General features: G+C 38.0%; 1 protein-coding gene across 1 annotated transcript in view; it reads right to left on the bottom strand.

Annotated features, from left to right (window-relative positions):
* The window catches only part of LOC134654993 (protein dead ringer), a 148,607-nt gene that overhangs the window by 93,219 nt on the left and 35,586 nt on the right, over window positions 1-19,802 (bottom strand). The window contains exons 2-3 of the mRNA XM_063510449.1: window positions 2,049-2,291; window positions 322-594 (exon numbers count right to left, since the gene is read on the bottom strand). Coding sequence (XP_063366519.1) covers window positions 322-594; window positions 2,049-2,291 — 516 coding nt within the window. The remainder of the gene's footprint in view (window positions 1-321; window positions 595-2,048; window positions 2,292-19,802) is intronic.

Raw genomic sequence — 19,802 nt, 5'->3', positions numbered from 1 at the left:
TTTGTCCAAATCTTCCAAGGTGTGGTTAACCCTTTAACCGCCAGAGTCTGATATTATAAGACATTACATATCCAGCTCATTTCGCCACAGTCTGATAAATAAGACAAAGATCTGATTTGGTTTTTACAGCACATTTATAACTCCCGTAACTATGCCAACCTTACTCTGCGTGGTACAATTACTGTCGGTGGCGACACGAGCACGCTCGATCAAAAATTGCTGGCGGTTAAAAGGTTTGAATATCAATCACATATTTTAAGCACTGGGTAATGTGTAATACTGAATACATAATACTGCATTAAATAATGAACTCGAACTTACCTGACGGACCTGCTTGTACTGTTCCTCAAAACTCCAACCCGCAGCGCTGCCCTCGGAAGACGAAGATGACGCAGAGCCCGCTGGTTGCGCAGGCGGTGGCGGCGCGGGAGCCAGAAACGCCGGCGGGGCGTACGGGAAGCCCCCGGGGGCTCCGCCGCTGGCCAGAGCGAACACGCTCGTCGGCGCCGAAAGCGGAGCTCCCTGCGCGAGAGACGCCAGCGAGGACAGGTGCGGGTGCAGCGAGGATTTCAGCGATTCGAAATCGTCGCGGACCTGTTTAACGGAAAATTAAGTAAAAAAATCTGCGCACAAGTTATGACAAACCGGTAAGTCTCTAAAAGCGAATGTCAATTTCTGTTGAAAATTCGGCCACAGAAATGCATACCCAGTTTAAGAATGAATTCCATTCTATCATCGTCTGTGCTCTTGAAATATTGGATGAATTTTAAAAAGCACAGCTTGCGTACATTCGCACGCTCTTCACGACCATATGAGGCGTATTCTGATTCTAATAACAGGTTATTGATTTGATCTGTGAGTGTCAAAAGTGACATTTATCAACCCAAAACGTCACTTATGACATTATCATATTCTTAACAAATCCAGATCAGAATACGCAGATCAGTGACGCAGTGGTACCTACAACACCTTCTATAATTAATACACAACTAAATATTCACCTTTAACTCCCTCCTTATGAATTCCTCTTACGGTGGTTAAATAAATAAAATAAAAAGCGGCTAGTACAGAAGCGAATGCTGGACTGCTGAGCTTAAACACACTAGGGCTTCCAATACCGGGATCCCGGTATTTCGGGATCCCGGGATCCCGTCTTATTAAACGCATTTTTCAATACCGGTATTTTTAAAGGCAATACCGGGATCCCGGTATTTAAAAAAATGAGGGAAATTCTCAGTATAAACCCTTTAAATCCATTATATTCGGCTGTATCAAAAAGCTTACTAAACGTCAGACGCATCTAGAGTTGACCAAGAAAAGTCTGCAACGATTTTGATAGCACGCACAGTGCAAGTGTTATATTAAACGTCAAACTTCTACGAAATTATGACGTACAAATAACACTTGCACTGCGTACTGCGTATGCTATCAAAATCGTTGCAGACTTTACTTGGTCAAACTCTAACTGGTCTCTAGCCCGCATTTTATTATTCAAACAAGATCGTTGCCTAATGCGTCAGATAAATATTTGGTGGTTGGTGGTGGATGAATCCTGATGTTATGTGAGTGATGAATATGATGATAGTGACATTAACATTAACATAATTAGTTCTTATAATTTTATCAAAAAATAAAACAAAAGAGCAAGGATAACTGTAATAATGGCAAACTATTTTTACGGAAATTTGAAAAAAATGTTGTCTGGTTGGTTACGTTGAACTACAAATGTGACTGGTGAGGTGAAGTCAACAAATTGGATAAAATTATTGCCAACCTGGAGTGTGAAATAAAATTATTGCAGATGGCGGCATTGATTGTTTATTGTTGTAATGGCTTTTAGGACATTCTGGTATTCAGTGAGCCTTTCTAATTCCCCTTTTTTATAAAACTATATATTTTTAAGCGATTCTTATCCAATACCGGGATCCCGGGATCCCGGTATTGATGAAGACACTTTCGGTATTAATACCGGTATTGTGAGAAGTCCGGTATTTGGAAGCCCTAAAACACACATGCCATCATTAAAATCCAAGCATATAAATACTCACCTTCAACTCCCTCTCAAGTGGACGGGGCGAATTCCTCTGATGGTGGTTCAACTGATGATTGTTCATGGTCTGATGGTTGACGGAGTGGTGGTTCATGGTGTGCTGCGGCTGGTGCAGCGGCGGGTGCTGGATGGGCTGGTGCTGGGGCTGGTGGGGGGCCTGGTGGGGCGCGTCTCGGCCGACGCCCTCGTCGGAGCTCTCGCAAGACTGCTCGCCTGACGATTCACCCTCAGACCGCGCTGACTGTTGACAAATGAATCATAATAATAATTATTATGTAATAATTAATGTTCAGTAACTGAGGATGGTCTTGAAAAGATCGCTTTAGCGATATATGTCTGTTAATTGTTACGATCTCCGTGTGTTGCTGATGTGTTCTTTTATTTAGGTAAGCAATAAAGATTGTTTGTAGGTATGTAAAGGAGGTTAGTACACTCTGATGGGTTGATTCAAATGAGGTGATGAAGTCGTGGCCAATATGACAATTTTGAATTCGATGTTCTGTCGATATGTTATCGTGATAAATACTACATAATTATGTGCCATTGTGATAATCGCCGAACTTATATAATATATATTTAATAATTGCAACATATCATTGAGCAGGGCACAAGACCCAACTAACTAATAATGCTCTTGAAGGAACCCTGGAGTTCCCGGCTGTAGTATGTTTTAATATAACACAAGGTCTTATAATTTCACAAATTATACCCTCAGTTCTTTTTTCATAAGTGACTTATTTAAAGCGGCATTCAAGTCGCAGGTGCGATGGCCAAGTAAGCATTCTGTAAATGCAATTATACATAAATGTCGCAAGGCGTCAAATCATTTCATAAAAAAAATCGCATGAGAAACTTCAATTATTTCTCTTCGAAAACCGGTTAAACAATTGGAAGTTATTTTAACTAATAATTGAAATAGTTTAAATTAGCCGAATCGATTACTCGTAATAATGAAATGAAAATGAAAATGAAAAAATCGTTTATTGGTCACAGTGATTATTGTGTAACAAATTTAGAAAGGGTTGGGACCTCCTAGTAAGTATATCAATACTTGTGACAGGAGACCCCGCTCTTCCAGCAGCAAGTTAAGGGTATACAAACCAATAGAATACTCGTTAATTATGTAGGTACAGAAAGTAATACATTAAAACATATAATTAAACTAAAGTAACAACAGTTAACAATTCAATGTAATGTAATAATCTGAGAGTACTTTATATAGGGGTAATAATTATTTTAGTATATAGTACGAAAGTTTTGTTTTAACATTAGGAAAATAATAGGCTATGTAATAGCAATGGTTTACATTACAACTTTCATAATAATAAAGCTTACAACTAAATCTATTTCGCCCTCATATCCTTTTAATCAAGATTGTTTTCATAGGTTAACCAAAACAAACTATTTGCTATGTTCCATTCGATTTTATAATTGCATACCAATTTAACATTGTCACTAGTACGAAACATGAATTAGGCGAGACAATAATGTTTTACTAACGAGTTCTTACAGATATTTACCTAACATTGAAATATTTTGTTTGCTATAGGATTTGCTTTTCTAACTCATCTTAGATATTCTACTCTTACGCTTATTTGAAAACATAAAACTACTACCTACTATTCATCTAATCCGCATTCGATGGCTGAATCAAATGACATGTGGTTTGTTTGAGCAACAAGTTTATGTTAGTAGTTTTATGTTTTCAAATAAGCAAGCGTCAATTTGTTTCAAATTTATTCATATGAAATACTCGTTATGTTATTCAAAGCTTATGTAAACATACATAAATGACATTTCATAGCTTTAGCAGGATGCAATCTATGTATTCGAAGATGACTGTGTTTTTAACAACATTTTTAATAATCTTTAATCAATACACATATCTTTAATCGATATTCTTATCGATAACGCTTTATTTTTTACGCGCCTTTGGTGCACAATGATATCGCTTCTTTTTATGTAACTGCCGCAGAAAAAGAGGTTAATTATTTTCATTGTATTGTATGTGTGTTTGTGAAGGAGTATATCCTACATTTCTCCAATGCTTTTGAACCTTAAGGATAAGGTGTCTATTTTCTGGGAATGGTAATTTATGTCTATACTTACATAAATTGGCATTCCCACAAAATAGACACTATACTTTAAGGTTCGGAAGTCGAGTTTTAAAAGTAGTACTATTCTATTTATTGTCAACATTCTGCATTAAAATAACGTGAGTTATTAAACTTTTTTCACTACTTACGGCCCAAGTAGAACATCAGGAATAGCTGGTCGGTGTGGTTGCGTATTTACCATTCTTATTGTAACTAGCCCGCAGCGGTAACGCTAAATTATTTATATAAGTGTACATGATAACTACATCGCTAACATATGGCCTGCTCACAAAAAAAATCAGCCCTAGGGCCTTATTACTTGAAGCCAGTTGAATTCTGGACTTGTTAACCAATAAACCTAATTATGGTCTGATCACGTGGTTCTCAGAGCAAAATGTCCTGTGGGCATTAATAAGTACCTAGGTACTCTAAGTATAATGTACCTTAAGAAATGACCATAAAACAAGGTATCTGCCAGGAGGATGTCCTTATTTTATATCCATTTAATTTAAAAGAACTTTTAAATAAACTATTCTAATCGAAGTGGCCAATTCTAAAATTACAACTTTTTTTTAAGATTTCCGACTGGTAGGAAGAGCGTTTAACATTTGGCCAAATGAAACATATTATCTCTAAACTCATCGACGTCTTTTCATGTTCATCTCACGTCCACGATATATTTTTATTTATATAAATACACAACTGGATTTTAATAACAAAAATCCTGCGAAAAACAGACGCACTCGGGAAACCAGTCTCGATATGAACACGGTACATCGGAATCAATATACCAAACAGGCAAAATCGAACCGCTCGCAAAATGAGCGCGATTTGCGCCCAGCCCACGGCATACAATTACGACATTAAAATTATTATTTTATTTCCAGTTTTAGGGTTCCATAATTGAATGATGGATCGGTCGTCCAGGCCTTCTATTGGACATACTCGTAATATATGCATAATGCGATGATCCAGTTTCCTTTTAAAACAAACCACTAAACGAAGAAACACGCAAGTAGGTACTCGTATAAGAACAAATTAAAAAAATCGCGCTTTTATTATATTACTGCTCTGTCCGTTGCTATATTTGTACCATGGTATAAATAATGAATGTATATCTTCTCTTTGACATACCGTTTGTGCATTTACTCCACATATAAATCTCTCCTATAAATGACACAAGTTTTTAATGATATTTTGCAATTTTAGATCTCACGATACAGATCAAGTGTGTTTAGGTTACAATATGTAAGGGAAGTATCGATGGTAAGCCACAATTACAGAAGTTTCTTTATGCCTGCTCATTGCCACTCTTTGTTAATGCCAGCAACTGTGTATGTAGTTCATTGTCGAAACATTAAACGCTAACTTCGAGGCGGGCAAGGAAACAACATTATTCTTATGTTACACAATTTAAAGTTAAGCTGTTTTTATAACACCTGCCGTTTATGGTTTCTGGTATATTCATAAGTTATTTAAAAGTAAAGTAATAATGGAAATTAGACAGAGCTAAAAGAGAACCGCCTCGGCATTTTCCACGTTGGCCAAAGAATTTGAAGTAGGCATAACTAAACTAGTACAACTCAATTGAAGCACTAAGTATATCAATCCCATATTCTGGCGTACAGTTTCTTATATACATAATGTTTTAATTACGGTTTATCCATTTATCCATATATTTTACGGGTTTCATTCCACGGTACGACATACGCGCAAACGATTCGGATTGCTTGAGAATGGACCTCTACAATCTTGACTGATTGGTAATGATTGTTCTCAAAAAAACTGGACACGGAACCCTGAGCCTGGCTCTCGCATTCGTAACTTTTATCGATTTTATTGTATTTTTATTTATTATTCGCATTATTATATTGTGGCGTCATTATCGGAGAAATGTTACGTTCGGATAAACGGCGGGCGCACGCAACGATCGCATTCAGCCTCACTTTCTCATGCTCCCGACTGCTACTGGATTCCTCTTTTTATTATTTTTGAACAATTTATAAAGAACGTCCTTCATTAGGATCTTTAAATTGATGCTAAACCTGCAGGGAGGCCTTTGTCCAGCAATGACATGATCAAGTTAATGCACAAAATTGTTAATAAATATGTAGTTTCTTCAAATAAAGTATGATATTGTTTTATTTGTTTATCTTTAGTAGGTATACAAATCCTACAAATAGCACAGGCATAAAACTTACGGAAATATTTTGTACACAGTATGTATTTGTATGAAGTTCGTTTAAGATTTTTATTCACCAAACTCTGTAGCGGGGGTAAATAGTTACCGGCACATAAAGCGACGTTACTCATATTATTATCGAATAACGAACTGTAAAACCAACAGTTGCAGGCAATAAGTAGGATAACGTTAGCACAGTCCGTGCTAATGCCTGACCAAACAGAATTGAGAGACTCCGCCGCGTTTGTCGAAATCGCTTGCGTGATTTTATAATATAATAATAACTGTTCGCCGTTTAGTGACACGATGAAAAGCATAAAGCAGATAACATTTATAAATAAGTCAATAAAACTGACCGAAATTTCACAAGGTGTCGAAACTTTCAAGTTCTAATCATTAACACCCATGGCATTGCACACGCTCAGTGAGGCCGACTCATTGAAGTCGTTCTGATAGACGAGTCAACACCGCATTAAAATATAACTCAAACACAGAAAGCAAAAGTGAAAGAATTCCTCCATCTAACGAAACCATTAAAGAGGCTACGCGCTTATGTTTTGGATAAACAAGGAATGAACTGGAGTCTTTCTTAGAAAAATCCCGAAACATTCAACCTGATATAAGCAGAAGGACACACCGTTGATTAGCGCCTTTTACAAAAATTGATGCATCCAAATTACAACCTTAAATTATAACAGATAGGATACAATTTTAAGAAACGGGATACTTAAATGCTACTGATAGACTGACGTGACGAACAGAATTACAGGAGATACAACCTTAATACCAACAACACAGAAAGCTAGCCTACCATAGCCGATTAGAGTCAAGTGATATCAAATCTTATAAGTTTAATTACAAGGCTTATAATCGTGTACACGGAACCGGAAAAGAAAGAATGATTAGCTCATATCGTACATGATATTTGTGATAGAAATCATAATCATGTCCACGCGAGCACGTTTTATGAGTCGAAATCAAATAGAAACTTGTAATAAGAGATGTCATGTTCGTATAACTTGTTTGAAATGCTAAGCAAACGTCGGCGCAAATATAATATTGAACATTATAATGTTAATTACAAAGCGATATCTGTGAAGTGTGAACTCTAGTGTAGATAGAGTAGTGTTGAAATGTTACATTCAACGTGTTACTTGCTGGTCGGAGTTGTTATACATGATGTTTCAAAACCTTTGTCTATCGGTTTAACGATATTATAAACATATCGGCGAAAAATCTACGTGATTTATTTAGTTTTACATACTTCGACCTCTCCGAGCAAAAATTATTCTGGTGCAAAAAATGTTTTATCTTTTCCTTAATCACAATGTGATACCGATTACGACGGACGGAAAGAGTAGAGTTTATCTATGTTACGCGGTGTAAAGATTTCGATGAGTTAACACGGAGCAAGACAAAGAGGTTTATTTGCGCATGTTCCTGCGCCCGCGCACGGGAATGTTCGCATCCTCTCCGGGAACATTTATTAGCGGGCACCGTCACGACGGGCTTTGTCCACACATTAGCGGTGTTAGCGCGCCCGGGACGCTACCTGCCTATTTACCAACACATTATATATTTACTCAGATACCCACATATATCTGGTGTTTCACAGAGTTTATTGCGACACGTTTGTGCAATTGTTGACGTTGAAGGGAAATCTTCGTTTGCGTAATGCTTTAAGGAATTTATGATGGTACATACAATACAAGCTTTCGTACTAATTAGGAAGCGTATTCGGATTGACAAAATATCACCAACTTCAGTTTTTCAACATTTTCTTACACTCAATTATTGACACATTTTGCATAATTGAAATATGCGCCTAGTTGTAAAAGTTAGGATGCCATTGGAGCGGGTCGTTACATTGTATGTTTTTAATGTTTAATATCATAGCTATGTAAAATGCGATTACACGAGCTATGATATTAAACATTTACAACATGTACAATGTAAGGACCCACGCCAATGCCATGTGTCGTTTTATTGTACGCGGATTCGGACAAAAGACCCGAGATTATAAAAGTGGATATAGGGTGTGAACAGCTTGAGCGGGTCGAGTACGAATAGTGTTGTTGAGAACTAAGTCTTATAAGTCCAATAAGAAAATAGATTCAGAGACTCTTCGGAGCATTCAATATGATTAGTATTGACTTGTGATATGAGTACAGTCCTTTCTGATTATCTTTTTACAGTGACGCGAATTAACTCTAGGCCTTATTAACCTATAAATAAGGCCAGGCAAGTGTATTTAAAGTAAAGGAAAACATAAGTTTAAAAGATATTGTAAATGTGCAAAGACAACGCGCCTCAAAAATGAAGAAATTAAATGTAGAGTCTAAAAATAAGTACAATATCATAGGAGATGACTCCAAGGACTGGAGTCTTTACCATCACTAGAATGAATGGGCGGCTGTCACGGGACAAAGTTGCCGCATTAGCGCTGCGGCAACATTAACATTAGCGGACGTAAAATAACCGCCAATAAGCCGAAGCACGCATCAAACTGTCGACAAAGCAACAGGTTCTGGCCTCAACAAACACGCGGTGTTTACATTACGATCCTGGCTTCATTTAATAATTCTCGGGAACTAAAAGCCTTTGAACATTTCATCAGATGACCCACTCTGTTTGCACACACTCCTGGCTGAGATGCTAATGTGGACACAAGGACCTGTATCGCCGATCGACCTCCGATGCTTTATTGTTAGCCTTCCATTTCGATATATTGGCTTCTTCCATTTCAATGTTGTTATTCCTCCTCGCTGTCGGATATTCGCTGCTATCCAAGCAAACATTTATGTTCCTTCGGCTTTCGTGTTTATTAGCTTTATGCGTTTTCTTAATACATTCAAGTTATTCTTATCAAACGCCGAACTAATGGTTTTGATTTTCCTACATTGGATACGACCTTGTTTCCATTCAAACACTAAACGATGATTGTGAAACTCCTAGTTGCTCGTAACTTACATGAGAACGAGGTGGGGACAATGTACAAGAATAGTTTGTCAGGAAGTTGTAACTGCTATACGAAATGAGCCACGTATTTGAGCAAAACAAAAGGTGATAAGGCGAGGTAAACAACCTGACCCATTGACGGCGTGACGGCGCGAGTGCGTCAGCGCAACGTCTCTCGCGCCAGAGGCACTCCAGCGCAGAGGGCCTACCGCGAACCACGTTCGACGTGTTGTCTCTCTGTCGCACTTATAAATTCGTACGTTCCGTTCGTGTGTCAGGGAGGCAACACGTCGAACGTGGTTCGCGGTAGGCCCTCAGCTCTCCGCGCGCCGCGCTCACCTGCACGACACTTTGAGCGCTTTAAATACTTCGCACACACGTTTTAACATATACCTAACACTTCAGCAAACACCAAGTAATCGATCAATCTGTCGAGTCCTCACAACATTGATAATCATTTCCAACGGCTTCGTCTAATCGTATGCAATCATGTCGCGAACGGTGCCATAGGTAATTGTTTAAAATGTAACTATTTGTTCCACCGGCCCCTAGAAGCACGTACCGAGCGTACCGACGTTGTTAAAGAAATCATTTGGCCGCTTAATTTTATTCAAAATACCGCAACCGCGGTAAGTAAAAAGAGATCGTGTCGCTTATTGTGATGATAATTATTTTAGAAAACAAAAACTAGAAAGCAGGCAGACGAAGATGCCTATCTGTTAATTATTGTCACCAAAATGGCGGCCGTTATTGTAAATGACTCAAGATGGACGAGTGACAAATCGTGGAGATCATGTAAGTTCCGTTTCATTGACGCGTGCCAGATTCCGCGGCGTCAATATACCTTTATATACATATTTATATACGCGTAGAAAGCGCAAATAAGAACGAGTTATTTTACATCGCGATTGAGATAGGTAATGAATCGATGTTTACGAAGAGTATGGTCGCACGTGATGCAAGCAGAGGGCAAGCCGTGAGCGATGGCGGCGGCCCGCCCGGGCGACTCGATGGGCAATTAATACTCGGCACGAGAATCGAGTTCTGTCAAAGCTATTAAGATAATATTTGACATTGGAAAATATCGAAATCGTTGAGACAATTTCGAAGCGTAGCATCGCGAGTTGGCCGTTAAATATTGACATTTCTCACGAGCGACGCCGGCGGACGCGGCTCGTGCTTATAACACGGCTCGCGGCCTTTATTCCTTCCGCTTTTCACACAAATAGGTAATAATCGATCGCTTTATAGCGTGTCGTGTGTATGTGCGCCGGCGGGTGATACTTCGAGGAAACTTTTAAAATGTGGATACAACATGTCGTTTGTGGACGGATCGAACGAGGGACGTTAAGTGGATCGGTATACTGGAGCACTTGGAAAATACTTGATGGTTTCTTATTTTCAAATAAGTCACTATGCATCGATCGAGGTCCGTATTTCTGACGTGCGTGGAGCGTCAATTTGTCGTGTAAACTTTGCGAATGTTTTTATTTACATGATCACTTTTTCCTTGCATCTGCAAACATCCATCATCGCTCGTGAGCCTTTGTGAGTTCGTCCTCGTTTGACTCATTATTTGCAGGCGGCGCTTCGCGACAGACGTCACTATGATTCCGATTGTGACAGCGGAGACAATTATTTATTCACAAACGAAAATCCCTAGTACCTACATAATCGTTAATGTCAATAGCCGTTTCCTACTTATTTAAACACATTAATTATGCAAAGCCAACCCGATGTGCTATTTGCGTCAATTGATTGTCAATCAAGTAGCTTTTTGTAATAACACAAATAGCAGTATTCATTTCTCACTAACTCTAAGAAATAAACAACGGGTTGCCCTCCGGGAGTGCCGGCAGAAGTGAAAACTCAATGACATTTTAACAGGTCACGTGTCCGTCTTACGAATTTTCAATCTGTCGAATCTGTCGGTCACGTGACCTGTCGCGAGTTTAACATTTTTTCCCCTCCTCAAAAAGTGCACAGCGCCGCTAAATTTTTAACTTCAAAAAATTATAAACGAACGAGTATTAGGGTTTTATTGTCAAGAAGTTTTTTAAATAGGTATGTATGTATTTTTTAACTAAGTAGATGTGGCAACACAAAATACCCAATTACCTATGTTTAACAGAAGTCAATTAACTTTAACATGCTTTCGGCAATCAGCAGACTTCTATTGATATTAAATAACGTTAATTACTCACGAACTATAATTTTGGGCATCAAATTTATCATATATTCAAGGAATTATTAATAAATATTTAATGTAGCGTATCGTAACTCTATCAAGGAACCTATTTATTTCAGTCACTTACGGCCCAATTCGAACAATGCTTATAAGACATTTCTTCAACCAATAACGTCACTTTTGACACTGACAGATCGGTATCGTATCGCTGTGACATCTTATAAGCATTGTTCGAATTGGGCCGTCATGCAAATAACGCATTTAACATACAACTCTAAAAAAAATCTGCGTTGACCTCTACATCTGTACGTAGATATTGTAGATGGTAAGCAGTTATCGTCACCCATGGACACCTGAAACACCAGAGAGGTAAGTGCGTTGCCGGCCTTTAAGATGGGAGTAGGTACGCTCTTTTCTTGAAGGTTTGAAGGGAAATACCGCGGGCGATAGTTTTTATTCCACAGTTCAGCTGTGCGAGACAGGAAATTTGGACTATTAAAACGAATGCAATGAAAACGAGTATAAGTACATTAGATGGTGTAATTTTTCATCATCTTTCAGACATAAAGGATGATAAGTATTTTATTGGCCTGTAGGTACTGTAAGTGACGAAGTTACCCATACCCCCGTGACAGGTGTAAACGGCAGTTAAGCCGAAGTAAACCGGAGTAAACCGAGCTAACCGCCGGTTAATTACAAGAGGTGCGCGCGCAGTAAACCTGGACCAGGAAACTAATGTCCAAACCGCAGGTAGGTCACTCCAACTTTGTATTACTATACGGAGTTATAGGCAATTAAAAGTACTGGTTAAGGTGAGCTTGTGGTATTAGTTGCATTGAAAATGAGAAGATAAGATACCTACCTATCCCATACCATACCTATTGTTTGCAGCTGGGTCAAGTTATACTTAACTAAGCAGCAACATATAATGCTGAATATATCTTTGAGAGTAAAGCGATAGTATTTCAATTTAAGACAAATAGGTAAGGTTATCCATTGTGAAACCGAATCAGTAATATAGATATATTTGACCCTCATCTGTTCTCGTCTTGGCCCCCAATTTTAGGCCTGATTTATACGGCGCGCGAACTCGTATGCGATTTTAGTTACATTGCGGATTTGCGTATTGGTTACGTCCAATTCAACCGACCGATCAAAAACCGCAATGTAATGAAACTCGCATGCGAGTTCTCGTATCGTCTAAATGAGCCCTTGGGTCGATATGTTAATATTCGAAACATTTAATCAATACGACTAACTAACAGAGTTCCAATAGTAGTTACACGCACACAACATAACATACACGTCATTGATATGAAGGTAACTAATCTTAATGTTACTGCGCATTATCTATCAATTGTATCAAAACAAAATCGATTTAAACAACCTTAACTCTTCATAACCTCAGATAAGACATTTATTCAAACCCACATAAATCAATTCGTTTATCGATGGTTATTTCGGTTAATCGATGATCCCGAAGTGAATCGAGCAGTCGTAATGTCACTTGTCGAATGACGGGTATCATTAATTTATCCTTCTCGCTTCTTCGGGTCACATTCATACATTAATTTTAATACAGCGCCATTCCATACATAACTATTGTAAAGAGTTTCATAGATAAGTTATAAGAATGGGCCTTGTAGGTACATATTAGTTACAACATTCTCTCAAAATGCCTTAAAAGTTAAAATTCTTGTCGTATGCCGTTTATAAAAATACAAGTCAGAAATGCGAAATTGTATTCAATCCGATCATAGTTCGTCTTAAGAGTTCTGTTATTTTATCAACGCTTCCCGCTCCCCAATGCTTACTTTTTTGTCTATTAGTGACTAACTACCATTAAAACACCATAAAGCACGTGGTTCACTGTCCCTTTTCTTTTAACATTCCAAAATACTCAAAACAAACTTCGAAAATCAATACGAACCCTTTCCGATAGCGTACAAATAAAGGCGGGATCAAATAAAACAATTCGACCAAAAAAACCGGCTAGAGACGCGCGCAATCGACCCTGGTCGATCTGTCACCCATCATTGTATTTTAATAATAAATCGACCGCCTACGACATGAATAAATCATATTCGATCGTTGATATCGTACGAATATATTGAAAAACATTTTGTCAATCTGTAGATAAGTAAAATTAGTTTTTCGATGAAACCAACATGACAAGTTTTTTTTATTATAATTGTTTTTTTTAGTGGTCACACTTTCATGTGACATTTGTGCGCCGCGCCCTGCTGCGCAGTCGCATCCAATTTACAAACAATACCCGGGATTCATCTCACATTTGCTCATTAATCCAGTCTTCTTATTATGTATTTTGTATAAACATCTCTCGATTATACCGTACTGGTTCATATTTACATCTAAAGAATGATTACTTTAAAAAATCAGATAAAACAAATACGCATCAAAATACGATTACCCAATGATTAATCGCTAATGGAATGGCATGAGTAAGATCGTGTCTAGAAAATACCATACTCGCATGCTTCGAATAATTGATCAATCAATGCAGTTCTCGACACGAGGGGCACTAAATCAAAAAGAGTAACCTATCACAACGTTTTGACATAGAGAAACAACATGCCCGATATTAAACTGTTCTCGCTAGATGGCGCGATAACCGGCCGTCAAACTGACCTGTCATTAGCTTATTAATGGCTGACCGCCACCATATTGATAGATTTGAACTTATTTGGGTTTTATTAAACTGTTTCTTTGCGTTCCGGTTCCGAACTTAGATTGACCCACATGTATTTTATATGAAAATAGTGTCAAATAAAGTTGAGTTATGTGATTTACAGCGCCTGGCGGATACATACCACATTAGTAATTTGATAGGTATCAAATATGTAGTACGAAAATTTTGATCCACAAAAGTTCACATTTGTCTAAAGTTATGCAATGTGATTCGCCTACAAAAAGCTCTTAGCACATAGCCAAAGCTATTAAGCTTACTTGACATTAGTCTTACTTGAAAGTTTTATTCGCAGCGGCAGTTTCACGAGACAATTGCTTAGTTTATCGCATGCGTGAATTATGTAATTAAATCCTGCCACATTGGATACGTAATAGCCCGCGCCCGACATTTTACGGAATACAATGGCTCTCCCACGCCGCGTCTGAGCCCAGTCTGCACATCCTTTTCAATTTGAGCTGTTTTGCATACTATCCGACAGCTGTGTTTGATAGCAATAAATAATTAAAAACTGAGGAGTTGCGAGTCAAATAAAGCGGACTTAACACTTTCGCTATTACCCTTCCTTCGTTTTTTCAACGGCAACACTGTTATTTAGCCAAACATCTGGTAAACAAACACCCGAACTACCATTTTAATCTCAAACAACTTTAGACCTTGGAGCAAGGAATTAAAATTGTAATTGCTTTGAAGCGCGTATCGTTTAATAATTCTGATAGTGTCCGGTGTAATGGACCACACACGGTCGTGGGTCAACAGTGATCCCTGGAACAACACTATGGCACTTAGTATACTTTACAGGTAAACTAGTAGCTGGGAACACACGTCACGTGTTTTGATATGCACTCGCACGGCGATGGCTCTAATGAATATGGACAGGTCAATATCTCAATTATAATTGGTTTGAACTGGTTTTGAAAGTGTGTTATCGGTGTATTTTAACACAATATTACCGACAGCTACAATATTCGAGTACTTACTTGGGGATAAAAGTGCCAAAACTATGGACAATTATTAAGCCAATACAGTGAATAAATCGTTTCGTTTTCCGGAACTTATGTACGAAATATCATTTTGATATTTACCAGTCGCTTTTCGGTGAAGGAAAACATCGTGAGGAAACCGGACTAATCCCAATTAGGGCTTGCAAATATTCGAAACTTTCAGATATTCGAATATTCGACTTTTTCTGACGACGTATTCGAATATTCGAATAATTATTCGAATATTATAAAAAATAAGAAAAGGAACGAGAAATCGGTTTATTATCGTTTTATTCAAAAGCTTTTTTCACATATTGCTAAAACTATGGATATTTGGCAGAAATCCACTTCATTGACTAGATTTTATCATCCTACTATTTATAAGATGCCCACATTTATAAAAACAAGTAAAACGCCAAAATTAGACGTATTTAATATTTCTAGATAAAACTTATTATAAATGCGTCGTTACGTGAAATAATATACTTAACCTTAACCATCCAAACACCTAGGTATGTAAGATATTTTTTTTAGTAGGTAATTATTTTCCGATATAAATTAACTGATAATCACTCAGAGGCCTGTAAAAAGGCCTTTAATTTCATTGTATTTTGAATCTTTATTGACTTTATTTGTTTTGGCAAGTTAGTATTCCTAATGGTCGGCTAATTATATAATATTGCAATATTTAAGGGAAAAAGTTAGTTGAGTACTGGGTGGATTATTCGTCAGCTAAAGGTGCATGGTTAGATTACCAAGTTGGGCAGGTTTGGTATGATTAAATTTGAGAATTGCGATAAGTGGCAAGGTTTAGACTTCAAAAATTCGCTTAACGTACGCTTGTACTGAATAATCAGAATGACCATTTAACTTAAAACTTACGCACCGTAAAAATAACATACTTTTTGATTTCGTTTTCTTTTAAATTGAGTTAGGTTTCACTGTATTCACGAAGTCTATCGAGAGGAATACAGTAAAAATATTATTTCCTTCGTATTTGGGTACCTACCGTTCCTCATTCACTGTAAATACCCGTAAAACACACAGAAACTGTAAATACAGCGGATGACATAGATTTTATTATAGTAATAAAAAATATTCGAATATTCGAAACATAAGCGGCCGAATATTCGAATATCAAAACAGGTCGAATATTCGACAAATTCGAATTATTGGGATTAGTTGCCAAGCGGACCCTAGGCTCCCATGAGCCGTGGCAAAATGCCGGGACAATGCGAGGAAGATGATGACAATGAATAAATCGTTAGTAATTCAACGTTAGGTACCCACTGTTCGACATAACTAAAGCGCTGTACGTGATACTAAATATAGTCCGCTACTATAATCGATTCTGCACTCCAACAAGTGGTTGGCTCAGGATGAAAGAGCAATTTATCAAAAAAAATACGAACATGCCAATAGCGAGACAATTGAATTCTACGCAACCTAACTTACCCACGTTTAAATAGATTCCAGACGCAAAAAAATAAGACATTTTATTTCTCTACAGTTCCAGATCCCCTGGCAAAATTCCAAAAGTCGTTAGACAGGGCAAACGAAGCGTGCCCGAAGCATCTTCTAAATAATCTACTCGACAATGGGCCCGGTAGCCGGGAGCGTCGCATGCGCATATGTATTTACATTTTTATTGCCCTCGGCTAATAAATGTGACGTTCGTGTCATCGCCTTTTTCAGTGCTCCGGGGGTGGTATACTAACAGAACCATTGTGAGCTGGTTGGAACAAAAGTGAAATGTAGTGTCCGAGGTTTGCCTAAGGCAGATAGACGGCACATTTAAAAATCATTGATGCTAAAGAGTAAATACGAATATTATTAATCGTAGTAATGTGAAGAATTCACTGGATCGTTTATCGGGCATTTTTATTGTTTGTCCTTTTCTATTGATCCAATAACATGCGCGTGATTGCGCGTGATGACATTATACGGCTACGAACGCTACGCCGTAGCGCGTTACACGCTACGAACTTTTTCCCATTTTACCTATTTGTGATAGTGTTTGCGCTGTCCATATTGAAAATCGAATTATAAACATAATTGTATCGCTACAATTCCTGTTCTTACTTTATTTAGTTGCAAATAATACAGAAAACAATTACATGAGACATTTATAAAGTATAGAAAAATAAAACTGACCTAACAAAATCAGAATAAGGGCCCGATTCGGATTTTGAACTAGATATCTCTATGAAATATCTTGGTGATGTCTAATAGATATCTAATATTTGACGTATCTTAAAGTTTGAATATGGCTGCTATTCTTGAGCAGAATCAGGATCGTTATTATTTATACCACATATAAATAACTCCAACCAAAAGAATCTGCTAAGATTTTTCAACTCGTGAACTTATGACAGTTGCGTTTTACAATGAAATCAAACACCCTCCGCGGCACACCCTTTGCGCGAGATTATAATAAAGCTGACAATCTATAAATACCCGTGACGCGGTTTACGACGCGCGCGCAGGGTAGACAGGAAGGGGCGGGGTCGCGCATATTAGCAGCTTCCACGAACGAGCCTCGATCACGCTGGGACTTATAGGAGTTATAGGACTAGAGCCGCTTCGACCTTATAACTTCATCTCTATTTGATTTCATTGGGATCTCATTTTGGCGTCATTATCAGCGAGACTAAGTATATATGTAGTGTACCTAATGCGAGAAAGATGAGCAAAATGAGTTCCAAAAAAACCGGTCAAGTGCGAGTTCGTTTAACTCGTGCACCGAAGGTTCCGCACAAACTTCAATCTTCCCTATTTCTCATGTAATCACGTAAGACTTTTGATCAGAAGAATACTAAGCGTAATTGGGTACAGCGCCATCTATCGGCAAATTGACTAACTAATTTGCGCGACGGTATAAGTTGGTTTTTAAGGGATAAGTCCTTATCACGTGAACCGGCGATTTCAATTGTTTTATTTGAAAAGGTATTTTTAATATAATCTCATAGATATTTCAAGTATAATAAACACCAGCAACGGGGCTTAGATTGCAAATTAAATCAGAAAATGTTTTTTTGATAATTAATAAACAGTAATATTCACGATACAGGTGTGACTACATTTTTCCTGTAATAGTTATAATAATTTTATTATTATGTAAAAACTATAAATAAGAAAGTTGTCGCTGTCATGACACCCCATAACAAACTTACACTAATCGTTTAATTTCCCAAACTTGGTGCGTTTGCGTATGACAAAACATTCGATCTGTAAGATTCTCTGTCAGATACCCCTAAGTGACACCAATACTTTTAATTCCCCATCCCTAATCACAGTTTCCCAAACTTGTAGCGTTTGCGTAAGACCACACATTTGAAGACTAGGCAATTATGTGACAACAATACGGAGTGGAGAGCGCAAACATGCGGGGGCGCCCGTAACGCGGTAGTCCACGGTCGAGTGAGTCGAGGGCGGTGCGTGTGGTCACTTGAGACAATATCATAATGCACTATGATTTCATATAAAACTGGAAGAATAAATGAAGGTACAGAATTAAAACTGAGTTATAGGCAGCCAGTAGGCAGCCGGCAAGCGGTCGTTTGAGCTAGTCATATTTGCAATTGATTAATTGACTAAAAGTTATCATTCCGACGACTCAACCAGGGATGTTGCGGATGCAGATTTTTTGACATCCGCGGATGCGGATGCGGGTGTCAATATTAGGTACATACTTAGAAAACGTCAAATATTACATTTTTAGTCTTTTTTTATGAAAAAAAAACGAAACGTTTAGTATTTGAGCAAGAATATAGGTGCGTTATATTTAATAAACAGTAACTTCGCCGACTTTTCTGGATCTAGCTAGACGATTTCGTTATAGGTAATGACGAAATTTTCGTTCCTGTACCGACTTGTTCGACATCCGCATCCGCATAAGCTCCGCATCGATTTTATGCGGATACGGATGCAGATGCGGATGTTGAAAATAATGCGGAAGTTCCGCGGTTGCGGATGCGGATGTTCGCAACATCCCTGGACTCAACATGGCGCATGTCACCCGAAGAGCCCAAATTGAATTCTTCACCCGAAGAATTGAACGTTGAACGTTGAACAAGAATTCAACAATTAGTGCATGCAGGGCCAGGGCAAACATGACAAAGTGTGTCCCGACAACATTCGCTTAAAACAGAATACCTAAACAACATAGTGACATAATATTACTATGTAGGATACTCATACGAGTGCGAGTGAGTGCAAAACTGCATATTATTTAGGTATGAAAAATTAATTACCTCAATTGAAGGTTATATCTGTACTTCAAAATACCTAAACAATATATATTCATATCAAATTAACCTCGAAGGCATTCACAGTAATGGCATCCCATAAAAAAAATATTTAATCAAAATTCTAAAATAAAAAGAAATAAAAGAATCATCATCATACGATATAATTACCATAATGATATGCACAGAGCTCCTTAAACGCACAATATGAGTTTTTGTGGCGCGAGGTCGGGTGGGACCACCGGTGTTACCATCAGCAAGTCAAATGCGAGTGCGAGTCATCGTAGGTTGACAACCACTGCAGGGTCTCGTAGATTTTAAAACAAGGGTTGATTACCACTGGATGCTGACGCTTTTTAAAGTAAAAATAATGTTAAATGAATTGTTTTTT

The sequence above is a fragment of the Cydia amplana genome, chromosome 16 (genome assembly GCF_948474715.1).
Source record: "Cydia amplana chromosome 16, ilCydAmpl1.1, whole genome shotgun sequence".
NCBI classification, from domain to species: Eukaryota; Metazoa; Arthropoda; class Insecta; order Lepidoptera; family Tortricidae; genus Cydia; species Cydia amplana.
Note: the sequence above shows the minus strand (reverse complement) of the source record. Positions and strands in the feature narration are given on the sequence as shown.